At 38.6% G+C, this 27,500-nt stretch overlaps 4 protein-coding genes across 23 annotated transcripts in view; 1 reads left to right on the top strand and 3 right to left on the bottom strand.

Moving 5' to 3' along the window:
- LOC135597296 (uncharacterized protein At5g19025-like) overlaps window positions 1-5,388 on the top strand; it is a 6,433-nt gene extending 1,045 nt beyond the window's left edge. The window contains exon 2 of one of the 6 annotated variants that reach the window (XM_065090057.1): window positions 4,919-5,388. In XM_065090057.1, the coding sequence (XP_064946129.1) occupies window positions 4,919-5,000 (82 nt within the window). In that variant the 3' untranslated portion in view covers window positions 5,001-5,388. The other 5 variants (XM_065090060.1, XM_065090058.1, XM_065090059.1 and 2 more) reach the window with 5 other exon arrangements.
- Window positions 5,389-8,274: 2,886 nt separating this feature from the next.
- Window positions 8,275-12,012, bottom strand: LOC103971419 (sm-like protein LSM2). Its single transcript, XM_009385436.3, has 3 exons — window positions 11,877-12,012; window positions 11,592-11,750; window positions 8,275-8,568 (listed from the first exon to the last, which is right to left on the bottom strand). Exons 1-3 carry the CDS (start codon window positions 11,877-11,879, stop codon window positions 8,449-8,451), a joined length of 282 nt encoding a protein of 93 aa, XP_009383711.1. The 5' UTR covers window positions 11,880-12,012; the 3' UTR covers window positions 8,275-8,448.
- A 744-nt stretch (window positions 12,013-12,756) lies between these two features.
- On the bottom strand, window positions 12,757-21,540 carry LOC135597294 (DEAD-box ATP-dependent RNA helicase 57-like). Of its 15 annotated transcripts, none has more exons than XR_010481182.1 (17): window positions 21,401-21,540; window positions 21,254-21,332; window positions 19,930-20,070; window positions 19,591-19,691; window positions 18,989-19,141; window positions 18,759-18,897; window positions 18,544-18,662; window positions 18,369-18,460; window positions 17,311-17,407; window positions 17,052-17,132; window positions 16,742-16,974; window positions 15,233-15,427; window positions 15,056-15,146; window positions 14,492-14,614; window positions 14,144-14,294; window positions 13,083-13,348; window positions 12,757-12,999 (listed from the first exon to the last, which is right to left on the bottom strand). XR_010481182.1 is itself a non-coding variant. In XM_065090054.1 (16 exons), exons 4-15 carry the CDS (start codon window positions 19,067-19,069, stop codon window positions 13,143-13,145), a joined length of 1,608 nt encoding a protein of 535 aa, XP_064946126.1. In that variant the 5' UTR covers window positions 19,070-19,141; window positions 19,591-19,691; window positions 19,930-20,070; window positions 21,254-21,525; the 3' UTR covers window positions 12,757-12,999; window positions 13,108-13,142. The 15 variants fall into 15 exon arrangements, 1 of the variants encoding a protein (XP_064946126.1); XR_010481184.1 differs by having other exon boundaries at window positions 19,930-20,050; XR_010481185.1 differs by having other exon boundaries at window positions 21,254-21,325.
- A 196-nt stretch (window positions 21,541-21,736) lies between these two features.
- Window positions 21,737-27,500, bottom strand: part of LOC135597295 (transcription factor MYBC1-like) — a 5,940-nt gene continuing 176 nt past the window's right edge. The window contains exons 1-2 of the mRNA XM_065090055.1: window positions 22,132-27,500; window positions 21,737-22,032 (exon numbers count right to left, since the gene is read on the bottom strand). The exon at window positions 22,132-27,500 is cut by the window's right edge and continues 176 nt beyond it. Of these exons, the coding sequence (XP_064946127.1) occupies window positions 26,478-27,389 (912 nt within the window). The 5' untranslated portion in view covers window positions 27,390-27,500 and the 3' untranslated portion in view covers window positions 21,737-22,032; window positions 22,132-26,477. The remainder of the gene's footprint in view (window positions 22,033-22,131) is intronic.

Raw genomic sequence — 27,500 nt, 5'->3', positions numbered from 1 at the left:
AAATTGAGTGAAATTGGAAGAAGGGGAAGTTCTATAAGCTAGCATTCAACAAATTGGAGATGCTAGCTATCCAGGCAATCAGATCATGTAGATCAAAATGAAAAAGAAGGGTGCCTTGGTGTCAGTCAAGTTTTTTAGCATGACTTTATTTTGGATCTGACATTTCCCTGTTATAACCCCTATTTCTTTTGATTTCTTCTAATTATCAGAGAAAACTGAACTGAATCATAGAAGTTAATTATCATAATCTTAGGTTTACATAGGCCATTTATGAAGCAAATGATGAAGATGACTATATTGTGCAAATGTTCGTCACTCGCAAAATTAGGAGTAGCCTGAAAATATCCTAATAAATAGGTACTGTTATGCATTTCTTTTTTTTTCCTTTTTCATGATCATAGAGGATTCCACGTGACCTCAGAACTGAGAATTGGTTCCCAATTCAATCTCTATCTTTGTAGAACTTCTGCTTTATTTTTAAGAGTAGGAAAATGTTATAAAGATGCCATGTTTTGTAAAGATGCCATGGATATTATATAACTCAGAACTAAATCACATCTTAGGTAACTTTCTGGTGTAGATATTTCGTGATTATATACAGTTCTAGGGACACTAGGGAGCTTAGTGGTTTATCAACAAATCTTCACTTCTACCAATCACATGCTTTTTCTAAGTTGTAACCATTGCATTTAGATATTTCAATCCAGTATAGCTTCTCCATGGAGGCAAAGAATGTGGCTATTCATATTTTTCCCACAAAAAATAAAAATCTCGATCAATCCAAGGTTTATCTGAACATTTTGAGCTTAGTCCAATCTCAGCTAGTTTGATTGTTTCCAAGCTGATCTCACTAAGCTTGGATTGATTTTGCCCTGTTCCATAATATGACAACTAGGTTTCGCTAATCTTGGATCAATCCTCATCCCAATTCCACGGTTCACTGCCAATATTAAACTTGTTTATTATATTTCATATCTCACTGACAACTCATAAAGTAGTTATTTCAAAGCTTTAAAGCAGTTCAAGATGGACTGCTAGTGCCAGTGAGTTTGATAGAGTTTAGATGTCTAAGATAGAAACTTCTAGTCTAACACTAATCAGTTGAAGCCTGTAAAGAGTTCATTTGTACATATGATGCCTATCAATGGTTCTTCCATAGGTGAACAAGTTCGAATAAAATTAGTATCTGTTACTGACCAAAGTGGAATCTTGCTTAAGAACTCGTTTATAAAGTTTGAGGGGTTCGAATAAGTTTGTCCCAATTTAAGGCCTTGCCTACTATTTCTACAAACTGTTGGTCAACATAGCAATTGTTGAGCGGGAGTACTATCCGGAGGATTGAGTTGTCAATCCTGTCATATCAAAATGAATAATGGAGGCCCTAGATTAAAGGTCTGTGGCATTGAACTTGTGCCTGATCTATGATTTTTGAAAGCCTAGAAATGGTAAATAAAAAATTTTGAATTGTTCTAACATGCATACTAATTGGAGGAATAATAAAATGTTTTCACAACATAGGATATATTTTTATTTAATCAATGGTATATAATTACCAAAACAAGTGGAATATTTGTATATTTTCATTGAATAATATATGGATTGAAGTCAGTCTAACATCACTGGTTATCGCTTTCACACTGTTCATTTTAAGTCAGCTTGATGAGACAATATCTAGATTACATATGTTTTGATTTTTTAAATTATTAAATTCATAGATAATGTTTAACGGAACTGATGTTTGATTAGGGGTTTCCATTATGGACTTTGAGGTGATAGGACAGAGGCTTCAGTCCTAGCTCCATTCTGCAAAATAACTTTTTACTTCATGCTTTCTTGAATGGCATATGAAGTTAATTTAGAATCTGTGATATAAATCAAGAAATGGAAAAAAGAAGAGTAAGAAACTTACATTTTTGACTTTTTGGGATTGGTTACATGCATCTCTTCAGCCATCTTATCCCATCAAGGATGAAATCCAAAAGCTGCCATATTCCTCCATGTGCACAGATGGTTCCATTTGTTCATTTTCTCTTATTTTCTCCTGGAGTCTTCTTTGATCTTTTGTCTTTCTCATGTCATGTTGATTAAATTGGCTGGTTCTGTAATTGGTGTATACTGTATAGTATTGAATGATCATCTCTCTGACATGTCTCATGTTTGAACTAAAGCTACCTAAAATAATTCATTGATTCGCTTTATTTCAATTGGTATTACCCATGAATTTGGAATGGTCTTTTTCTCTTGTAAACCAACCACTTACCAATATTTTCATCATCCTACCTGCACTGACTTTTAATAATCATTGCTTTCTAACCACTACAAACATTTTAAATTATCAAGCATAAGCCATTTCCTTTTATCATGTGAATTAGCACTTGGTTTTTAATAAATGCAGCTTCCTAACTACTGCAAATCAAGCATTTGTCCTTTTATCATGTTCAACTATCTTCTTTAATATGCCCCATCTTGCTGCATGATAGGGAAGCTTTTTTTCACTTCTTGAAGTTTTGTCAACCGTTTACTTTAACTATTCATTCAGTTCTTGTCTTAGTGATATCAGAAGTTGAACTCCACATGTGCCCAATATATCAGTTTAGATACTTAAGTTTCTTTAAGTGTGTATACAATGCCAAACAACAGCATTCTCATAGCAAAATTGATAGACATAAGAATGAAGTTTACTACAGCTACTGCATTACGAGTAAAAATACTATATTTAAAATGTTAACTTCTGTTATCTTAATTTTGACCATATTATGAAGTGATATATAACAGAACAACAAAATCCTGTATATTCTAGCATATAAATCAGCTTCTTATTCTTTTGTTGTCTTCCTTTTAAGAATTACTACATAGTTTTTAGTTCTTACCTTACGTGTTATTCATACAAAACAACAGGAATAGACCTTCTATGTCCCAGTTGTTCATGGTATTGAGATGGATCTTTTGCCATTTAGCTCCATCCATGTTATGTCTATATTTGAGCTTTGTGCATCATAAGTTTGAGTTGAATGGTCGATGTTATATCTGTCCATGTTATATCCTTTCAGTTCCTGTGTTTTTTTCACAATGGTTGATGGTCTAAGGGTATTTATGAATGCATTTTGTTAACAACTTAATATCGAGCATACCAAACTTGAGCTTATTGACAAAGAAAGAAGTTATTTCTTATAGAGTCACTAGAAAGATGCATGAAAAGTTTACATTAATTTCCTAGGATGGGTTATTGAATTTTCCTTTTTTTGTTAGGAACTTGTGGAGGTAACACTCCTTCCGGTCTTGCTTTTCTTAACCTCAATCATGCCTCTAATAATGCACATTTTTATATATTTAGCATCTTAAAAATTGGTTGTGTTTCTTGGAATTTCCATTTTTCTCATCAAGATAAATGAGAGCGCAGTGACAGATCTTATGTAGTAGCTTATCGTCCTTGATTCTTTTTTTCATCACTTTGGGGATTGGATGGAACCAGGGATTTGAATCTCAAATCATATTGCCCGGTACAGGCGGTACATATTAGTCCGTCAACTGATCGACACGTGGACCGCCCACTACCGGGCAGTATCAATTGGCGGACAAGACAAAGAGCACGATGGTGAGGAAGATGAGGCTGCGACGCTCGTTGGACAGAGAAGGCATGACGGAGAAGAGAGTTGGACGTGGCGGGACACGAAGAAGCGCTCCGTCGAGCGGAACACGATAGGGGGAGGGTCCTCGCTTCGTCGGGCAGAGCACTGTAGGGGGTGAGTCCTTGCTCTGTTGGGCGAAACACGGTAGGAGGCGGAGGGATCGTGGCCGCTGTGGTCAAGGAGGTCGCGGTCAACTACGAAGGAAGGGATCCTGGCCTAGGTTGGACTGCTGCTTCCCCTTCTCGCTCTCGCCGTCATCTTGGTCTTCTTCCTTACAATCGCTGAGGGCGGTAGTGGCGGGGGAGTGAGAGATGAGCTCGCCCTGGGTTGGATCCTCACTAGATCCGACTGTTGCGGGAGCATTGCGGAGTGCCTCGCGGGGGATGAGTTCGAGTTGGGGACGACAACGACTCGTCGCATCCTCACCCGCTTTGTCATCACCCCCTTTCTGTCTCTCGAGATGAAAAGGGGGTGACGGTTTCTTCTTCTTTTAAGAAGAAACTATCCTCGCCCGTATGCAAGAGGGTTTCTTCTTAAAAGAAGCGTTTACCGTTCGGTATACCCTAGTGTATTGCTCAGTATGTTGTATCGAACAAAGCTCGGTACATCGGTACGGTGCGAAATTAGAAACCTCAGATAGAACATTTTGAAATGCTAGATATAGCATGTTTTTGTATCATTTTGAAAGATCTTTTCTTGTTTGTAATCCTAACACAACCCTTTTTTTGTGTCTGGTGAAATTTTGTAAAGCCAAGATTCATTCAAAACTTCAGGCTGCTTTCGACAGTGATTCATTGCAGGGGTAACACTAAAAACCTACTATAGGTCAAGAAGATTTGACCAAGTTCTTTTTTCAAGTTGTATGCGGAATATGCAGCTGAAGCAGGAAGGATTCCCATCTTCATTTGCATTCTTTAATTTCATGGAATTTTTGACATAGGCGACGCTTTAGTTCGGAGTGGAATTTTTTATTTTGCAAAGGTATGCGATAAAGATGATATTGGATCACAAGAACTTGCTATTGCTATCAATAGTTAATATCTTTATCGGCTAGATTAGTCAACACAAGTAGGGAGAAAATTGGGGCGTAACTCCCACCGAAATGCTTGGCTGTGGTGCAGGTAAGAAACTTTTTGACTATGTTTGTAATAATGTGAGGTAATCGGTGAATACATTATTATTATTATTATTTTCATCACAACGTATTTAGTGAGTAGGAGTTGGCAGACATCCGCATTCGATGATGGTTTTTTCTTTTCCGTTGTTGCCTTCTTCTCTTTTATGCGCAGCTGTTCCTTGTGCTTCAGCTTTTTAACAAGAAACGACTCGTTTGTCTTCAGCTTCTTCAAAACACCACTGTTTCTATTTTGATGCACTGAATTGGCCATCATGGTTGTGGTAGGAGTCTCGGAAGCTTGGCAATCGAGGGAGGAGACCGGTGATCATACTCAAAAGACTCACAAATTTGTGTATTTTAAGAAAACAACAATGTTGAAAACACAAGAAAGCTTGGGCAGGTGATGCATTTGGCCTGGGATATTCTTCATCCAGATAAGACTCAGAATGCATACTAATAAATTACACCTGCATTATCTGCTTGTTTCTGACTTCCAAAATTATAGTTGACTCAGTAGTACTCTCAACTGCTATTCTCCATTTGATGCTTGGTCAATGCTGCCAAGACCAGATCTGTCTACTGTGCATGTACATACATGTATATTATCTACTTTCCATTTAAATTGAGCAGCATTTACATCTATTTAGGCCAAGTATCCCTCGAGAAGGAAGAAAGGAAGAAAGAAAAATGCCTGTCACAACCTATGGATGTTGACTCGCTTGGGACCTAACCAGACTGAATTATTTGAGCAGGGGCTCAGATCAGATTGAAGACATGATTTATACAGCTCTGATTGATCAGTGGAGGATATTGGAAAAAGATTTATACAGCTCATATCAATCTTCTAGATTGTGTCTTAATGGAAGATATCAATAACTTGTTATGTCGATTATGATTCCTTTCACCGATGCATTAAAAATCCTCTGGGAGATGATAAGACCTTAAGGAATGATCGTTTCGAGGGGATCGACCTCCTAGGATTTGTCATAACAAATTAAAATAATATTTAATTGATTATTTGATTTAAAGAAAGGATTACATTACTATTTATAGAGTTTCACCTGGAGTCTAGGACTAGAACTCTTAATAATAAATAAATATTAAATAAATTTTTATTTGATTCTAACTGAATTAAATATATTCAATAAATATTATTCAAAGCTCATAAAATAAAAGAGTCCTAATAGGAGATGATAAGAGTGTCATGATTATTGGGTCGAAATGCTTAGGATTATTTTTTTCTTTGAATGCGATGATTCCGGACTTGAAGCATAGGTTTTTCAAGCGATTGAGTTGTCACCTCTTGAAGACTACCTTAGATCTACGTGTCACTTTATTATTCCCTTACTTTTTCCAAAGATTTGTCGAGTAGGATCGACACATCAAGATGTCGATTGCCATGTATAGTATTATTTATATGAAGACACTACAACATGCTCGGGTAGATTGGAACTATCACGGAAGGTTTCTGAGAAGGGAGAAACTCTCAAGGTATAAGCTTCAACATCAATTTGTTGACTAAAAGGAGATTGTACGTAGGGATTGACTTTCTTGGCTTCATTTATTTTTCGTTTGATTTCCCCTCTTTAATCCTCGAATCATCGATCCATTGCTTTCAGTTGTTCTTGAATAGTTGGGGGGTGCAAAATAGTGCTAGGTTGTACTTTATAATTAAGACTAATTATGGTTAGATTTTTTTAATATCTCGATCATTAAATTTAAAAAAAATTATATTTAAATATCTATCGTATGAAAGTAAAATATTTAATCTAATTTATCCTGTTAGTTTTATCGACAAAAGATATAGCATGTGATAGCATATATAATAATATTATAAAAATGATAGATAAAAGATAATATTAATATTTTAAATATATATATTTTTTTATGCTTTAATTAAAACTTCTTAGTCGACTGTTGTGATGATAAAGGATGACAACACTATTGAGGGTCATGGGTGATTATTGTGATGATGATCAATAATAACAACATGGTGGTCAGTCTTGTCGATGTCGAAATCGACATCGACGATTGAAGCGGCAACCACGATAGTGATGACGATTTGATGATGATGGTGGTGGATCTTGAGGATGTCCTTAGAGACGGGCAGGTGGAATCCTAGAGGTGAAGCTTGAGGGACTTCTGCAGCTTCTTGCAGGGGGAGAAGGGAGAACGACGATGGTAGGTGAAGTAAAGGGAGAGAAGGAAAAGGACGAGAACGATGGTGGTTTTACATCTGCATCGACGGATGGTGAGGCATTTGTGTTGGCATCGCATTGTTCTGTATCTTTGTCGACAAGATGTAAGGCTTTTACCTCACCCCCCGTTGATGCAAATGTCATATGGTGCCGATGCAGAATGATGTAGAGCGACCATCGTCCTCGTCCTCCTCTCCCTTTGCCTCACCTCCAGTTGTCGCTCTCCCTCCTCTTAATCCTTTCAAACCCGTGCCCCCCCCCCCCCCCCCCCAAGAAGCCACATAAGTCTCTCAAGCAACACCTCTAAGACTCCACCCTAGGATATTCGCAAGATCCACCACCACCATCATCAAACCGTCATCGCTACTATGATCACCGCCCTCGCCTTGATCTCCGATGTTTAGATCGACATCAACAGAACCAACTACTACATCGGCTCTCGTTAACAATCACTACAACAACCACCCGTGACGCTCATGGCACCATCGTCTGCCACCACCATAATAATCGACTAAGTTTTAAATATGATATAAAAATAAAATTAAGATATTAAAATTATCTTTTTACCCATCATTTTTAGATTATTCCTACATGTGCTATATCATTCATTGATAAAATCAATAATATTAGGGTCAATAGAATTACTTTCATAATTATAAAAATTTTAATATAATTTTTTTAAATCTAAAAATCAAAATACTAAACATATTTAACTAATTAAGGTAGCTAATATATAATTAGCACTTTGAATCACCGCAGAGGTGTCCCAATGTCGAGGCGACATTAGCATCTCAACACCAAGGCGACACCAACAGTCTCGAGCATCGGGAACAATGGATTTCTTGATCCCACGGCAGAGATCAAACTTTGAGTCAACATCTATATTATGGTCTACTACATGAGAGCCAGAAAGCCTAACTTGGTTTGGGTGTGAGATTGAGCGAGATAATTCAGTAAATGATTTCGCAAAACTAAATTAGGATCATGGTTGAAAAACCTTGCGGATGCTGAGGATTTGAAAGGTTCAAAAAAGTTTAAAATGTCAAACCTAAAGATTTTTGTCAAGGGTTCTTCAGAGTATTAAGTGGGGAGAGTTAAATAATAAGACCCGTTTCGTAAGATCCTCGAGCATTTCTCAAATATGAGGACTCATCTGATCCATCTAACATCACAGTCGTGACATCATGCGATGCTAACCACACGACCCACTCCGTCCGACATATGATAAATGACTGACGATGACATATCTATAGGCAACCAATGTCTACTCTGGCTTATGTTTCGACTACGTCACTTGCCTTTGCTCATAAATAAAAAAGAGAAAAAAAAAGGTAGAAAGCTGTTCACTTTGGAGTTGCATGCGTCCACAGCTGGAAGACTAAGTACTTGTGTAACGGGATCATTGGAAAACAAAAAAAAAAAAATAGCATAGCAAAGCATAGCGCTTGGAGGAACTTTGAATCATTGACCATTTAGAGAGAATCACATACGGCTGTAGAAGAAATCAAGGCCCACGAGCCTCTCTCCTGGTGGCATCGTGAAGAATGTCGATGTCGACACCATCAGGCGGTAGTTGGACATACCGCACCACTGATCCCCTGATAAAGCAATTCCTCACGGACAACTGCAATTTAAGAAACCAGCGGAGAGAAAACAGTGACTTTATTATAAAACAATAATCACAGAAGTGAACAACTTTTTTTATTTGGGAACCACGCAATTTTACCGCACAGAAAATAAAGCAGCAAAGGTTGTGGAGTCAAAACAAAGAAGCTATAACAAAGGCCAAGTTTGAACATTTACTTTTTCTGTTGATCAAAAGCCATATGCAGCACTAAGCTTTAATGCCCTATTTGACAACAGAGAGATCTGATCAAAGGAGAGACTGAAATTCATGCCAAAGAATTTGGATCCCCCATTTCAACAAAAGCCATCTGGGATTTTTTTTTTTTTTTTTTTTTGAGTCTATTTAGGATTCTCTAATGTTTTACTTAGACAAGAATTAATTAGCAATCTCAAGAATTACAGCTGATAAAGAAGGATTACAGCTGGCCAAATGAATTCCAATTCAGAGTTCCTAATTCATGTCCAATGATAATAAATTCTCTTTCAACTGGATTCTTGCACATGATCTAGAACACGAGTACAACATGCTTTACTCACAGAAATAGCACCTAAACGTTTAAATTTCCCAGATACAAGGTCTCAAGGAATAAATAAATACAATTCAAATGCAGACATGATCACTAATCAAAGTATCTCTAAACTTTGTCTAAACTAGCAATACTTAACCAAGCTTTTTTTATTAACTATAGTGAAAAGTGAAAACAAGAACCAAGCCAGTAATTTTGCATTTAAAAATATAACATGCAAGACTATATATACACAGGTAAATGCAGTTAAATTGGGCATTGACCTTTGGCCATAACAAACCATATCTGTGACCCTACAATATGGCTTGGGCGACATATTCGATGGTATCCTTGGAATGCAAAAGGAATAAGAGACAAAAGCAACCGTTTGTAAAATGTTCCCTAGAAAACTGAAACTCATGTCACCATCTGATGAAACAGATGCACAAACTGATCCGAAAGGAAAGGAAGAACGAAGGTGAAAACACAGAAAAATATTGCAATCTATTTGAACTCAGATGCCTCCTCACAAGTAATATGAGGTTCTCACAAAAACCAAACAGATACAGGTTAATAATCGATCCACAACAAGTTAGCAGGCTAAAGAAGGATAAAAGTGTTGAATTAAACTATACCTTGAAAAGTAAATTAACAGAAAGTGGACAATGGACATAGTGGTGGGTATTGTAAACCTTTGAAGATATTTGAAAAGATCATTTTGGTGGAAGGAAATATAAAAGGAAACTTTTCATATAGCAAAATATTGCATAACTATATTAAATAGAAATGCACCATGGGAGAAATATTAAGGATTAAAAATAAAGAATAGGTGAAGATGAAGGAAAAAAATGAGAAGGGTGTAAAGGTTGATGGCAAATGAAGTTCCTACTTCAGCATGATGCTAAAATAATTCTATCATACAGGTACATCATTACTTTGAGGTAATTGCTTTGATCTCTGTGTAACCTCAATCAATCTGATTCTGTTTAGAATAACATCATTACAATGGCAGCACTGATACACAGAACATCAATCGAATCAACCTAAAACATAATTTCAACATGGAACCAAACAATGGTTCTGAAATCAACCATGGAACTACATCAGACCTAAATCAGCCATCGGTTAGTTTCTATAGCACACGTCAACCTAAAACCAAGTTGAGTCCTAAGACCTAATTAAATCTAAGTTTGCAGAACATCAGATATGATCACTTTTTGAAGAGGGTAGATTGACTTCTGTCATCAACTTTAATTATTATTAGCAAGTCAATATGGCTTAAATTATATACTTTAGTTGGCTATAATAGGATTTCCCACAAGAGATATTTATGCAGTCTCACATAAACAGATGGGATGTTCATTACCTGGAAGCAAAATCAAGGTTTTATTTCACTGCAGGCTCTTTTCTCCCTTCTGTTACACTTCTTCGCTCAATGTCTCTACTATTCTCTGACCTCTACAATTTTTTTTTTCTCCGCTGCAGCTATTAATTAAATAGCAGCTTATAAAGTGATGCCAGCTTTAAAGAGATCCTTAACTAAGATCAGGGCAACCTAGGATCACAAGTTTGGACTAATTTTGTCATCAGCCAATCTGGTTAATCTTTATGGAACTCCTTTCTCTTTTCTCTATTATTGGTCTCCAGTATTCACTTTTACAAGAGAATATTTTATTTCATTTTTCCTAATTGAAAAGTTTTGATATTAACATGAAAAAGATTGAATACAAAGGTTTATAGAAAAACCATGACAATGGAGAAATCCTTCAGCAGAGGCAGATGAAAGTCAACATCAATCAAGTTTGACAATCACTATATATCATTTGTGTGCTTATCTCCATTTGTTTTGCTTAACATTGCATTCATAAGTTTGGAAGTTATGAGATGTCCCATCATGCCTTTGCAAATAGGCATACTGCAACTTTTATTTTGGTCAACCCAATTCAACCACCCTCTCTCTCATGCTCTGATACCAACATATCTTTCCACCTTCTGATCTAATTGGTTTGACATCAGTGTGACTTCAACGAGTGCAAGTTTTATTTTCTCTTTGGAATTGTATATTAGCCCTCTGAATTAAAAGGAGGAAGAAATTTAGCATGACCAGTATAAACGTAGTCAAGTATACCTCTTTAATGAAACTATTAACCTACTACATCTTACTTGAGAATCAATCTTTTAACAATCAGGTGTCCCTTTCTCTCTTTCAAAATGCTTACAAATACAGTTGTTGACCAAATATGCAAGAGAGTTGGTTAGAAAATTTGGAAAAGTACAAAAAGAAAATTACAAGCACATCATGTTTCCAAATCTTACAAAATTAACAATTTACGAACACTAACGAGAATTAAAAAGAAAATGGATTCTAATCACCAAGACAGACCCTTAAATCCATAAACCCTAAACCCATACGCTAGCAGCATCAACCCACGAGTCAAGATCAAAGATGCATATGCATGTAATGAACGAAGTTGGGGAAAGGGAAACAAGAAGAAAGAGATGGCGGCGGCAGTACCATGTGAGGGTATTTGTCCTGGTCTACGACCCGGATGTTCTCGAGCTTGATGTTGAGGTACTGGTCGACGGAGTGGAGGATCCCTCTGATGGCGAGATCGTTCTTCAGTTCAACCGTCACTTCTTTCCCCACCAACTCCTTGAAGTAGGAGAAGAAGAGCTGCAACAAAACCGAAACCAAACAAATCCACATCAAAAGCAGGTAGAAAATTCGAAGCAGAGATCGCCATGTCAAGGAACAAAAAAGGATCAGATTGCGAGAGGGAGAGCAAGGATTCAAGAATACCATCTTCGCAACCAAAGGGATTTAGGGCGCGTTGTCGCGACGTCGAGGGGGAGAAAGGGAGATTTAGGTCGCATAAATGAAATAGAGCCGGATTTGCGTCTTGTCGGATCGGGTCGACCCAATTGCGGGTAACGGGTGTCTCATGCGAATTACTAATTACCCAATCCGAATCCGACCGCATCTGCTATTATAATCTGTAACGACAGGATGTCATTAGTGTTTCTCAAGTTTGTTTCGATTGGCGTTTATCATAAGCTTCTTAGGTTTGTTCCAATCGACTTTCATTATAAACAAGAAATAATAGCTTTTTACATAGTTATGTCCTAATTAGCAATGACAACAAATATATCTGATTGACTTAAACCGAGTTCAGATGTCCTTTCATTCGTTCAAGACTTTGCTTTGCATCTCATTTTTGGAAACTCGATTGATCAATTCTTAAATGATTCTTTTTGACGATGTCAAACTCACTGAAAGCAGCTTTCCACATTTAATTTATTATCGACGATAAAATATGGGCAACACATACTCCTTTTTTAACTCTGAGGAATTAATCTAAACATTTTGGACACCGATCAAAACTTAAAATCCCTAAACCACCAAATTTAACTATTTTTTAGCTTAATTATTATACCGATTAATTATTTGATAGTATAGGTGCTGAAAACACTCGATGACTTATTGCCATGCGATATCGATCAAGGTGTCAAGTTGATCACGATCAATAGAGCTAATCTCAACTATAATTGAAATACATGGTTTTACGGAAAATATAAATGTATACATCGTTTTACAAAAAAAAAAACACGAATTTTATAATTATAGTAGGTAGGTAGCATCATCAAATTAGTTTGTGATTTTTTTTTTCTCAGACTTGATCTGGCTAAGCTGTATGATTATGAAGATAATCATATTTAACTCCATACCTTGGTAGCTTATTGGTTATCAATGTTAATGTAGCCTGCACAAATATATTACCATCGTCTACATTTCCGAGCAACCAAATTCTTTGGCAGAATCAAACCTCAGGACAGAATGTTTCCAACATTCGAAATCTTCGTCCACAGACAACTCAGCGATGGCAATCAAGGGCCAGAATGTTGAAAACCACAGCAGCAGATCTCTGTAATAAACAACACAGTATCGATCAGATTTTACAGACAGAAGATGAACTGATAGCCACGTGTGAATATATTGAAATCCAACCTCGGGACGGATGGGAGTAAGGAACCTGATGCTTTAGAACATACTGCAGCATTTCTTTTACTAGGCACTGTCGTCGGGAATGGTTGATATCGAGTCTCTCTGTGGCCGGTGCTTTCTTTTTCTGAGCTTGGGCAAAGTAAGAATCCAGGAAGGAACTTCACAGCCAGATGCTGCCATCACATTGGCTATGTTCCTCAAAAAAGGTTTATCCTCTTCAGTGAAGAATGTTACAGCTTCTCCAGGTCTTCCAGCCCGTCCAGATCGACCTGAAGATTGAGAAAGAAGATACTATAAACTTAGAACAATAGGAGAAACTAGGTAGAAGATCACAAGACATAAGGTTGCGAAAAGAACTACAGAATCTGGATAGAAAAATTTTAGAAATGCATAAGATTGGGAAAAGAAAAGCTTTAGAATCTGGATAGGCAATCACAAGGCATGAAGCCTGAATGTGCATCTGAATAAAGATCATTAACAGTAGAAACTAGGTAGAAGATGGAAAGTTATTGAATTTTGGGCATGGTACCATCTTTTTAAGGTTCATAAACTTCTCATCCGATCATGAATTCATAATTGCTTATTGGTAAAACTTCACTATTCATCTGTTTATTCTCATCTAGATAACATCCAATCCTAATCCAAAGTTCTGAATCTGCATTGCCTTTTGTCTTAGGATGCATTCCCAACCTGAGTTTGCATGACCTGGTATGCTAGTCCCAAACCTTACGTCTTAGCTTTGACCCTCCCTCTCTGAAGGATGATGGTTGATTATTAGCATCAATCAAAAATATTACTCTTCATATTATAGAACTCAATTTCGCCAAGACCGGTCTATACAGGCCAGTATTTACTGGTCTGAGCATCAACCTAGTCCTCCCTACCCCAGAAGATTAGTACCACAATATATTCCAGCATACCATATGTCAGTATGCTGGCATGGATTCGATCTGTGCTGGTCCATTTAGAGAAGCCAGATAAATCTTCAAGCATGAAGTCAAAACAATTTGCTGATTACAAAAAGGTTATGCTACAACTAGCAAGGAAAAAGTTTAGTTGCATACCAATTCTATGAATATATGCTGCAGCTGATTCAGGAAAATCATAGTTGATCACACAGTTGATCATCTTAAAATCCATACCGCGAGAAACAACATCAGTTGCTATCAGAACCCATGTCTTGCCTGATCTGAAGTTATCAACTGCATCTTCTCGCTATAACAATAAAATAAAAATTATGATCAGGGAAATGATGTGTATGAAGGACAATTGTAAATGTTAAATTAAAAGTACGATGACTGTTCAACCAAAATCTGAGGGTTGCACTAATCAATTTTTCAAAAGTTCTGAAGAAAAGATCTGCAAAAGTCAATTAGCCAGTTTTCTTAACAATCAACTGCACAAATGCTAACCTGCTGCTGGGAAAGGTCTGCATGAATAACATCAACTTTTATGTCATCAAATGCTAATTCCTTGTAAAGTTCCTTCGCTCTTTCTTTGCTTTGAACAAACACTAGTACCGGAGGATTCAGACTCTATTGGTAAAAATTACAGAGATGTTAGTCAAACCTTAGATAGTAATCCAGCAGAAAAAAAAAAAGAACTCTGAATCAAGCAAAGAAGCCCAAGCGCATCATACTATTTTTGAGTAACCTCAGTGAAGTTCAGTGAACCAAAGTTTAAATGAATTACAGTTTGAGAAAAAGAGAGTGCTCAATGTTTTAAAAATTGTTAGATAAATCAAAATTGCCACTAATAACAATATTATTAGGAAGCCTCGAACCACTGTTTAAACAATTTCAATTGTATTAGTGCATTACACTGACATATTTATATTCGTAATATAGAAAGGATATCCGTCATTAAAAAGGAATAAGATATCATGCCTGTTCTGCTTGACACAGGCAAATTTGATTAACAGAGACAATTAATCATGTGGATTTAATGTGCTAGAAATATAAAGATATCAGTTGTACCTCTGAAAAGCTTTGATGAATAGCAAGCAATTTCCCTTTTTCGCTACCAGCAAAAACAAGTTTTTGCTTAATCATCTCAGAGGCAGAATTTCTGTCAAAAGTTGTTCTGTTAGAGACGTATCATCTGACCAAGCAACTGTGAAGTTCATAGTGTAAATACTATTCTGCATGCCATACTTTCTACCAATGATGATTCGAACTGCATCAACCATAACAGTGCTTGCAAGTTTTTCAACAGTTTCAGGCAAAGTCGCACTGAACAGTGTACGTACTACAGTAGTTCTTGAACAGGCTTTGACCACAGAATCAATTTGTTCTACAAAACCTAGCTCAAAAAGCTTATCAGCTTCATCCAAGACAAGATATTTCACCCTGCACAAAGCAAATATTAAATGAGATATGCATGACCATTAATAAAAATTCTTGCACTTTATACACTTCTTACATTAAAAAATGCAGAATGCTATGGATACAAACTCAATATGACAACATATTTCTGTGTTTATAATATCTATAATGCTTCCATGTGCCTTTTCTAATCCCTGTAAGATAACGACTTCACAAACTCGAATTTGCACATTCTGATTAAAAAAGAAATGGTCTAAATTCCTGTAATTTGTATAGAGAAAATAAATCAGTTGTGATTGCTATTCTGAAAAAAACACCATTTTCCTGCTCCAATCCGCAATCTAACATCCTGCACCTGTCCAAGTTTTCTAGCACAACAGAGTTGGCTGATCATAACAACATTCAATAGAGATCTTAATGCATTTATACATGCTATTGTATTCTCACAACGGTCCTATTCAATTACTCTAACCTCCCAATACATTTCCTTTTAACCAAGCATAAAGTACAACACTATTTGCTAAGAGTACCAACTAATTTTGTACCACATCAGCTCAATTCTAGCATGAAACAGAGAAGCATAATTCTGCTTCCCATGCATATAATGCATCCATGGCACATATACTGGTGCATGCTACCACATGGTGGCATGAGCATGGTTGATGCATTCTAACACAACACCATAGAGGTCACTGGCATGGCGGTGGGCCTACATCATGTAAGCACATCAAAAAGAGAAAGAATAATGCATATACAGACAAATGAGAAGCCATTAAGAATAAACAGATAAGAATATCCTCATGTTCAAAGAGGTGAGGAGGTTGGCATGATGACAAAAAACATATAATTACATTAAAATTTCTCACCATCAAAATCTGGTCGTGATCTGAGCTTCATAATCAATTTTAATAGGCTCAGAAGAAGAGCAGACTCTAATTTATGTGATTTGAAACACAACAAACCAAGAGATCTATGCATATCTTTTATGTTCCAATTTTTTATATTTGCTAGTTCATAGCAAGGTTTGCCGTACCGGACTGTACCGCCCGGTACGGGCGGTATGTACCGGTCCGACAGACCAGCGGTACGCGGACCGCTCCGTACCATACCGAATACTGTAGCAATGTACAGTAACACTGTAGCAGTGTACAGTGCTCGGTATATGTGAGTGTACCGCTCGGTACACCTGGGTGTACCGAGCGGTATACCGTACCGTACCGGTACCGAGCCCGGGTCGAAACGCCGGTACGATACGGTACGACGAACCTTGGTTCATAGCATAAGAAGTGTGGAATGAATTCACTATAAACAGGACATAAAAAGATTTTTAGTTCATACCGACTCAAGTCAAACTTCCTTTTGCGAATAGCAAAGTCCAACCGGAAAGGAGTGGATATGATTATATCACACAGCATTTTTTCAAAATCACCACATCTGGAGAGCTCCTTAGTCATTAACTTGATGTAAAATTTTCTCCCCTTAGCCAGCCTCTTGCACTCTCCAGCAGTTTGAGCAGCTAATTCTCTAGTAGGGCAGAGAACAACAGCTTTTACACCATTCTTTAACCCTGGCTAATAACAGTAAGAAAAACTTAAACTAATGCAAAGTAAAAGACTGACAAGATGTAGTCCATGTATAACAATGATACCTTAATCTTCATGAGCATTGGACATAAAAATGCCAATGTCTTGCCAGAGCCAGTTGGTGCACATGCAAAGCAATCCCTCTTCTGAAATATGTAAAACCATGAAATGTTAGTCCTGAACTATTCAGATAACTATAATATTGTAACAGCATAGAGAAATTAGTCCAGCAGTAAAGGGGTAAATTTTCTAAAGTTAAATATAAGATAGACAGAGAGAGAGATGGGGGGAACGAAAGAGAGAGAAACAAAATTTAGGGCATACAGAAAGGAGTACTGGAATAGCCTGACTCTGAATAGGTGTAGGCTCTCGAAAACCAAGTTCAGTTAAGTTATGCAAAATATATGGTTTGCAGTTATACCTGCACACAAAATCAAAAATTCAAGAACTTAGCAATTCGGCAAGAAAACTGCAACTGTATAAAAGGATGAACTAAAAAATAAAAATGCTGGAAATGTGATTTGTTCTATTTGACAACATATAGTCACATAATTATTACTATGAAGTTGTACATTTCAGCACTATAGGTACCCATATGTAAGGAATTTACATGAGCACAAGATACCAAAGACAGAAGAGGCCAGATAATCCCCAAAACAATGAAAAATGACAGTATGATATAGCACGTCCTTATTATAGATATTATATTGTTCTTAGTTATTATTCCTTACAATATTACTTCTATAGGTACAGAAACATCTTGGATAAACGCATCAATTATGGAACCCTGTGCAATAAACTCCGGAAGAAAATAAAATGTCTAAATACTGATGATGCAAAAAAGAAGAAAAAACATTACTTGTTTGATAAGCCATCTAACACGACGACATTGTCATTCAGCCTCGACTCTGGAGGTTACCTAAATGAAGAATCAATCTCTATCATCAACTAGCAATAGTGATTAGCGGCAGCTGAAATGACATTGTCTCTTTTCTTTGCTTTTTTTGACAGAACTATTAAAGGTAAAACTAAGAACCATCATGTCTCTTTCTTTTGTTTCAAGAAGCTACTAAGATACAAATTCTGCAGTAAGGATGTGGGGATTAAACATCTGAAGATATTGTTCAGCATATTGGTTCAATGGCAGCAGATATTGTTCAGCATATTGGTTCAAGGATTTAAATTCAGCCAGTAACATGTGCACACTGGCTGCGATGCTCAGGGGCATGAGTGCATACAGAATATGCTATGCACCGATGCCACTACACAGGCCAGCATGAGAACATTCAGCATGTACCACCAAAACATTTGTGCCAAAAGCCAAGCAACAGTGTGCTGCAAGTTGATCTCTAAACAAGGATTCTCCATATATGGGATCTCACCTTGAGCTTAGCTCTACAAAACTCTCGAGCGGGGGAGGAACACCGTGTCCTGAAACATGAATTCCATACTTCTTACGCAGAATAGAAGCTTTCTGAAGCAGGAAACAAAAATTTTAAGGTATAGAAACAAAAAAGAATCATTCAACAAAAAGTAACAAAACTAGACCAAAACCACCTCAATCTCCTTTTCCACTTCCTTCTTCTTCTCAGCAGAAGTAGCCTCCAAAGCATTACTTTCTAGAATAGAGGACAAAGACTCGGAACTCTTGAACACACTGAACCCCTCCACAGCATCTGTTACACCAAATCCCAAACAAGGCGAAGAAACGATTATGACATGTGAACAAAACTCGCATCACACTAAAGCAACAACTTTTACTGTGCGTGTACGTAAGCCAGAGATGCAACCAGAAGAGTCCTTATCCTTGCGCTTCCGCTTCTTCTCCTTCTTGTTCGCCTTCACCTCCGGCAAGGCTTCCAGCGCTGCATCCGCTAGGTCCTCGAGATCATCCGGTTCTTTCTTCGACTGCTGCAGCAAAGAACAAAGATTGAAGCATTAAAGTCAATCCAAAACAGGGAATTGGGTCACAAACCGGCACAAAATCGGTTGTCATGCTTGCCTGGAATCGGGCAATCTCCCGGGCGAACCGCTTTCGGTCGACCCGTACGCCGGAGAAGAGCAGCCCCGACGCCTTCTCCATGAACGTTTACGCTGTCTTGATCTTGCTCGTCGCCACGGAGAGGAACCTCAGCAAAACCCTAGCGGAGTGCGCCTACTCAATGAAATAAAAAGAGCTGATGCATATTTACGTACCCACCCCTCCCTTCTTAACATATTTATACTTTGAGACTTGATATGCGGAATTCAATTCCTTTACCAATATGTTAGTCCCATACTTAAAATCTTAGTCGATACATACGAACCGATGTTATTATGTCTACGATATTTTTACTTTTTACATTTTTTGTTTTTTGATCTTTAATTTAATCATATTTTTTTTAACATAATTTTATTTTATTTCTTATTATCCGATGAGATTTGATAGGTAGGTCTATAAATACATCATTCAAATCCTTCGGCTGTTGGCATACAGCTGCAGATTTACAGAAACACCAGCAAAAGGAGGAGGCTGAGACCCAGATCTTTAACTTGTATCGACAAGACAAATAAAAAACGCATCTACCAACACTTGAGACGGAGCAAAGATCAAGAGGTACTCACCGAATATTTTTAGCTCAGAATCAGCAACAATTTGAAGAAAAGAGTTATAAGTCACATGCCGAAGCTCGAAGACCTCGAATCTCGACACAACATCAAAACACCTGGTGATCGAAAGTGAAACAGATTTGTTTTAGGTCATACATGAAATGCCATTGCCAAGAGTTGGTTCAAAGTTCAGATAAAATGTTTCTGTGGCAATGAAAAGGGAAAATAAAACATCACATGTACTAATAACTTTTAACTGCTGCTGTCGCTCGATTGCCTTAAGGACAACACAAAATCTAACTTTTTTGACAGTAAACTGTGCTTCTGCAAAACAGTATGCTACAGCTTGCCTACCATATAATGCTGCAGTATTCTTCATCTGTTTGTACCTTCTTAACTTTAACCGACGAAAATTTCCCCTCTATATTCTTCGGAACCATCTCTCCAGGAATCTTCGGGGATGTGAAACTGAAGTCTGATGGCGACAGGATACCGCTGTATAATGGACAAAGTGACTAGAAAAAAAAAATGAAAGACTATAATACTAAATGTTAGAAATCCGGGACCCTACTTGATTGTCAATTTGTCATCCAATTAGTTTTCAACAAGTCTTTCGAAGCTCATATGATCGTGAAAATGACCTTTATCAAGTTTGTTTATTTTGATTTTGTTGGTGTTGATTACTTACTTACCCAGGAAGGTAACATTCAGAGAGATACTTTGTTTGTACTTTGTAAGAAAGAGAGACTTGAAAAAGTGCACATTTGACTTGGTGCAAGATAGTCATTAACACGTGCGGATTGAATGTAGAGTCCTAGTAGAGATCTTCAATTGAACTGGTTCAGTAGAACGTAGATTGAATGCAGATTGAAAATTTGAGCTCTCTTTTCAAGGCTAAATCACTAGTGTGAGTTGCCAAGTTGTCTCTTGTTTTTAATCGTTAGAGCAATATTAGTGGTTTTGACATGCTTGATTAGAGGTGTCAAATATACCTGAGGGTATAGGACCTGCCTATAATGGGGTGGAGATGGAGACGAGGTTGAGGGACATTTTCATATATGGGGCGGGGGCGGGGGCGGGGACGGGTAGAGTACTCCCTCACCTGTTTACCCATCCCCTCCCCGTTAACGGCCCGCCTGATTCAAATCAGACTGAATTAGCCTTGGTTCGAGTTGATTTCGAATTATTTAGTTCAATTGAATCAAATAAAATAATATCAATATTCAACAGTAGCTCCCTCCTCTCCCATTCTAAAAAATAATGACTGTTCTGCTTTGGTGTTAGCTCTATTCGTATCATCATAATGTGTCGAAGCTCCCCATGGTTGATATTGGTAGGAAGTTAATTTGGCTAACCATTAGAGAAGATAAAGATGAGAAACCCAAAGAGTTAAACAGTGTGACTAGCAGAGTGAAGAGATCCTACATAGGAGGGGCTCTGAAGACATAGAAGCTAATTCAATCGTACAAGGCAAGAGGTGTAGGTACTAAGAGCAATCCAAAACAAAGACAGAAAACTGTATCAGTTCACTCTTGGAAATCAATAAAATCAACTGTAGTTATAATAAACATGTCGGACAAAAATAAGAGTGACGTTAGATCAACTGGACTCACAAGCGGACTCCAGTTGTAACTCTCTAAACTCAACAACATATTAAGCTCGAGCTGAGCTTTCATACCTCTAGCTAAGTGATAAAAGGCAGGTTTGGGTGTGCTCTGCTTATGTCAGTTTCCTTCTCCAGCTTGTTTGTCTATGTGCTTTCAAAAGACATAAACATATTAGCAAAAAAGGATGATGCTAAATCCAGCAGACAGAGATTTCCTACCAATAAAAATAGCACCGATGAACCAGAACTTCATTGTTGCTCAATAGGTTGATTCTTTTCTAATAACCCTCTGTTCCTCCTGATTTCTTGATTTCCTACACACTGCTTCCGCACAGATCAGGGAGTCACCATCAAAATCATTTGTCACCGGGCAGAAATGCACACCAGGAAAACACAAACGGAGCACAGCACTGCAATCCTACTTTCTGCAAGACATGTCCAATTCGTGTACTACCAAAATGGTCGTCTTTAATCACCCCAATGGCAGCAATTCAGCTCACATAAAAAGAAAATAGATTCAAAAGGCAATTAGTAGCAATGCACAACATCCAGAAATGTAGAAAGAGGGCATCCATATAGATTATTACACAATTACATGCTGCAGATTTATTCTTTAAATATCCATCGAAGAGGGATGACCTGAAAGAACCGATCTTGGTGAAGGAAAAGGTCAGTCACAACTAGCAAATCTACCTAGATAACATCGTGAAGCAACGGAGTAGCTGATCGGTACCGGAGGATCCGTCGACTGGTGGCCGTGGAAGCCTTCCGATCATCACCTGCTCCCGAGTCGGACTCGTCGTGCACCCACCCCACCGACTTCTGGGCCTCGAGGACGAACTGCGAGATCCCTGAACCACCATGAGGGAGGTCTTTAATCTCAATTGAGACCGTTCGAATCCCCCAAAAGCAGACGTTAAGAGAAGGATCACGAAAAGGGAGATCCCCACCGTCTTTGACGGACTTGCGCTTCTCCCGGACCTCGTGGATGGTGGCCGAGAGCTTCCAGTAGAGGGGACGGCCGACGTAGAAGGCGGCGAGGAGGAAGAGAAAAGCGACGGCGAGGCGGAGCCAAACCCTAGCGGCGCAGGCCATGTGCGATGACGTGCGGAGTCTGTGAGGGCGTTCGACGAGCTCGCTGCATTTCGCCTTCTCTATTTTGGAATTACGTTTGCCCTATACGCCTAAACCCAGTCCGGCCTGGCCCAATTTTTGGCCGTTCCAATAATTAATGATAATAAAGGCTTTATTTTGTGAAAATTAGATGAAATATGATCGAGATTGCCTACTAACTCCAATAATAATTCCAACTAACTCAATTTTAGATATATGAAGGTAGACATCGGATCCTGGACCCGATGTTTGAGCCTGATGAGAACCCGAATCCTGTAAGAAAAGCGGAGGCTCGAGCTCACAAATTGACCGGTCGATGTTCGAAGCTGGACCCGGTTCGGGATTCTGGTTCGAGGTTGTTGACGCAGCTGTCGGAAATGTTTAGGATCTGTTCTTTGCACTTGCCTTTATCGTTGTTGTAATTTGCTGGTTCGGTATTGTTTGATCTGTTGATTTTTTGGGATTCATTTCTAGTTTTATCAGTTCTTAAAGGGGAGTCTAATAATGAAAAAGGGTGTCAGCAATAAAGGACATATAAATGATTCAATATAAAGCATCTAAAGCAGTTGCATCTTCAATTTATTCCACTTCACAATTGACTACAGTTTACCCACAAGCATATTCCAATGAAGTTCCTGCACCAACCTACCTCAACTGACTAGGAATATGAAAGATCTAATGCTTATTTTCTCTAATATGTGCCAGGAACAGAATCAGTCAGCAGCAAGAGCTCATGGGATCCATTTGACTGTGGTTGCAGTCATATCCTGACAGTGTAACTCAAACTAGGTGCTTATGGGATGTACCATCTCAGCTTTTACAGATCTGACTTGAGAAAAATAGACAAAGACATGAATAACCTGTTCGATCAGCCTCAATTGTTCAACCCCCTAAGGCCTTCTAGAAGTTTCTCAACCATGCTGCGAATTCTCTAAGAAACCATGTAGTGTACATAACTGAATTAAAACCACAACCTAAGAGGTCCAAAAATTTCAGTAGAAAATTGCAATTAGTATCACAATCTGAACAATACTTCCAAGTAAAACCAGATGGACACCATATAGATGAAAAGACAACTTTTAGTAACATTTCAGCAAGCTTTCAAAATCCAATGCCATGGATACCATGTTTCTATTCTATGACTATCTTTAGTTGGGACTTTCAATTCATAAATACTTGCCCAGATCTAAGGTGTTAAAGAAAGGCTGAGATGATTCTTCACTCCAGAAAAAATTAGTTTTAAACCACGATATTTTTTCCCCACTGAACAAAAATATCCTGGACTTGCTTGTCACTCAAAGAACTATGGTTCAAACGCACCACTAATTCTGATGCAGAAAAGACAGGAGGCTCGAAGACAATTCTGAGTTTTGATCCACTTCAATTTTGGTGTGAATTCAGTTGAGATCTAACAATTATCATTTAAAGTAACTGGACGGACAGAATAGAAGGAATATGGCTAAAATGAGTGGGCATTTTCTTTTGAAGGCAACCAAACCTGCCCTATTAACAATTATAGAACCGTGACCACTACATCTTTCATAAGCAAAACTAACAATTTCACAAGGAAAATTATTATCATATTTCCCACCAAGCAACTGCCATCCTAATGTCTTATTACAAACTTTTGTTGCAGGACTTCTCTAAAGACAATTGATACTCATAGCAATTGCTTCATTGGATGCTCTAAATTGATTGGCATATCTTTAACCGGCCACTTTCTTTTTCTATCAATACAAATGAAAATATAATGCTTTCATGACAGATTCAGTCACGATCCGACATAATGGGATATCTTAACTTCGTTGAGCCCTAACTACTAGTCTAAAATGTATAAATTGAAATTTACAATAGTACACCTATTAGAGTCTCATAATTCAATCGTAGCCTTAACTCACTTTCAATGTAGGACTAAATTGGGATTTTATAATCTCCTCACTTAAGGGCTTGATGTCCTCATCAAGTCCTAGTATAGTCCAAATCAAATCGTAATATGATGCATGTGAGGCATGGCCCGATGGCGGCTCCACATCGTGACGTGTCCTCTGACCTCGTTCACAGACAATCTTTTCCTATTCATGCCCCTTATCATACGTCAATACTAGGTCAGTTATGATAACGACCTAATGGGATAACTGGTCTATTTTTATTATGCCTGAACCACAAGTCAAAGATGCTTAAGCTAAAATTAACAGTAGTAGTTCACACATCAAATCCTTATAAATCAATCCAACTTTCAATATATTACTATACTAGGGTGTTGCGTATTCACCCTCGTATACAACACCTCTCTTAGAAATTGATGTTCACCATCTTGGTAATTTCCAACATTGTTTTTGCTAAATAACTGTTGCATAAAATGTAGCTAATATCCATTAATTGACTCATTTTTCCTTTAAAGAGTAATCTCGTTTGTAGCTCTCTGAAGAGCAACCAAAATGGAGCACCAAAAATGACTTTACATGTAAGATCAAGAGCTTCCGTTTTAGATGCTTGCCCCACTATTTAATACCAATAACTTAACTTTTATTCTCTTCACATGATTTAGCATGAACTCCCAACAATTTGTTCCCAATCCTTGCCCTTAGAGATGGTCTAGTTCCCATGTTGCTCGGATTACATGAATGATACAAGAGATTCAATAGAGGTTCCATGACTCCATGAATGACAAAACATCCATATCAAGCTTCACAATATAGTTTTGTCTCCATACATGTAAAATAATGGGCTTTTATAATCTTGAGTTGTTAAGCATAAGAGGATATACATAATTCATGCACCAATAAGACAAGCATGCAATCTCTGTAATTTCCTGACCATTTTAAGCTTGTTTCATGATGCAGCATGACATGAACCCCTCCCTCAAATCTGAACATAGATAAATGGTGGTCAATAGTCAATAGCAAAGAGATAGATCATATTCTGTAGGGTCAGATTCAATTCGAACATATATAAAATCGGTGAGATCTCAAGATTCTCATCCGTTATCATGTTTTCACACTAGGCTCATTTAGTACAATTATTTTCTAGACTGGTGTCTTCATTACCATTCTGGACTAGGAGTAATACCAGTCACAGTTCTCTTATATACAGGAGTAGAATTGTCAATTGATCTACCCAACAATCATAATAGTCAGTGTTTACTCACAATCAGTAACCCTACCATCTTCCTTCCATAATGCAGAACAGAAAGCTATCAAAAACCATGATGAGCAAAATTTCTAGGAAAGAATTGAATGAGAAGTCACCACATATATGTTTCTCCAACATAAATGGAATCAGAGCATCAATGTTACTGAAACATAAGACTTCTTTTATAAATTCAAGCCAGACAACTTATGGAAGCAAAAATGGAGATCATCACAAAGAGGCATACTTCTACAGGATCAAAGATTGGCTGGTAAATTCAGAAAAATTCTACATGCAATTGGATTTTCATTGTACAATAACATATTTCGAATATTCAGATTACAACCAACAGTGTTAAGAAAGATTCTTAACGTAAGTGGTGGCTGCATATAAGAATTTTTGGGTCATGTAATTTACATCGACAACTAACCAAAGGGTACCATGCTCATTGAAGTCTCTCTAAATAGGTTCAGATTCGCCTACAGACTCATAGTAGAGAGGGAAAATAAGAAAGTATGACTGACGAGTCTATAAATCTCTTACCAATAAGCTCCCCGTTACAGAAGCAGAGGATTATGAATCCGAGCACACAAGCAATAAGAGAATCCATGGATTATTCATATCCTAACTCATTCCTCCTCCCATCCAAATATCTTTGAGGCATCAACCCAGCTCCTTCTAATTGTCCGGAATATAAAGCTATGATCCATCAGTAATTCCCCACAATCTATTCGAAATCAGAAGTTGTAGAAACAAACATCATCGCTTACTAAAGTGATATTAAGAGAAAATATACACTAAGAGAAGACTAATTAAGAACCCTGGATACTAAATTGACCCTGATTCAAATGTGATAAGGACCATATCATCATTCTCCTAGCTTCCTCTGCTCCAAGCATAACTACTCAGACCTAGCAAGGATATATGAGGATGACACACTGACAGTGGCAATGGAAATAGAAGAACATCTAAAATAAGCCTAAACGAAGCCCTAACAATCTTCACCCACTGCAGATGATAAGTAGAGTAAACATGGAGTGAGAGAAGCGCCATATCACTCCTCACCAGTAGGGAAAAGCGTTAGTACCTTCCTCTCACCATTGCCTCCCCTTTTGGCAGGCTCCAAATCATCCACTAAGGTTGTGGGCGGAAAACCCATGCCCGGCGGCGCCGCCGGTCCTACCATCTGATGCATCCCCGAATGGGGGACGGCCCGATTCGGGAAGGCGTGGTCGAACCCTCCCCCGCCTGTTGGTGATCCGTAATGCCCCAAATGCCGCTGATGGTAGTACTGCTGCTGCTGCATGGCGGCCGTGATCTGCTGATGGTGCTGCAGAGCGGCCACCGGCATATACGGAAGGAAGGGCTCGGGGCCTGCGACGGACCCGCGGCTGAGGAAATGGTGGGGCACCGGGGTGCTCGCGAAGAGCTGGTCTGTGGCGGCGTCGGCGGCGGAGATTGGCCCCCCGCCGACTCCACCGCCGGAGCCGCTGAGGCCCTGCATGCGCTTGAGGTAGAGGCGGTACTTCTGGAGGTGGCTGGCGACGTTCTCGCGGGTGAGTCCATCGACGCTCATCAGCTGCATTATGGTCTTGGGGACGGCGTTCTTGATGCCGAGGTGGGCGACGGCATCCACGAAGCGCTTGTGGAGCTGCGGCGTCCACACGAGGCGGGGCCGCTTGAGGGTCCGCGCCGGCTCGTCGCCCCCGGCGGCGGCGGAGTTGAGGTCGGAGGACTCAGGATCGGAGTGCGGCGGGGGGCGGGAGGAGGCGGGAGGGTGGTGGAGGGAGAGGCCAGGGTTCTGGTTGGCGCCGGCAGGGGCTGCAGCGGCGGTGACCGGGATATCGAAAGCGATGGCGAGATCGGGGGTGATGAGGGTCTGCGACAGCGGCATGAGCTCCTCCGGCGAAGGCAGCTGCTCCTCCCAGCGCGCGAACCAGTTCGAACTCTCTTCCTCTTCCCTCATCTCTCCTGTTAACAAAAAGAGGATGGATTGTGGAAAATTTCGTAGAAGTAGACACGATCTCTCCTCTTCGCTTTCTATTACCACGACTACTGCTATTGATCAAAAGCGCGC

The sequence above is a fragment of the Musa acuminata genome, chromosome BXJ1-11, assembly GCF_036884655.1.
Source record: "Musa acuminata AAA Group cultivar baxijiao chromosome BXJ1-11, Cavendish_Baxijiao_AAA, whole genome shotgun sequence".
Lineage (NCBI taxonomy): Eukaryota > Viridiplantae > Streptophyta > Magnoliopsida > Zingiberales > Musaceae > Musa > Musa acuminata.
Note: the sequence above shows the minus strand (reverse complement) of the source record. Positions and strands in the feature narration are given on the sequence as shown.

Excerpts from the sequence above, each read along its gene's own strand:
- LOC103971419 (XM_009385436.3), bottom strand. Across the intron at positions 8,569-11,591 it reads AGGACAAATACCCTCACATG|TTGTCCGTGAGGAATTGCTT; the intron begins GTACTGCCGCCG and ends CTTAAATTGCAG.
- LOC135597294 (XM_065090054.1), bottom strand. The coding sequence starts at position 19,069 with ATGGAGAAGGCGTCGGGGCTGCTCTTCTCCGGCGTACGGGTCGACCGA. Across the intron at positions 18,663-18,758 it reads TGGTTGCATCTCTGGCTTAC|ATGCTGTGGAGGGGTTCAGT; the intron begins GTACACGCACAG and ends TTGGTGTAACAG. Across the intron at positions 15,428-16,741 it reads AGGAAGTTTGACTTGAGTCG|GGTGAAATATCTTGTCTTGG; the intron begins GTATGAACTAAA and ends TGCTTTGTGCAG.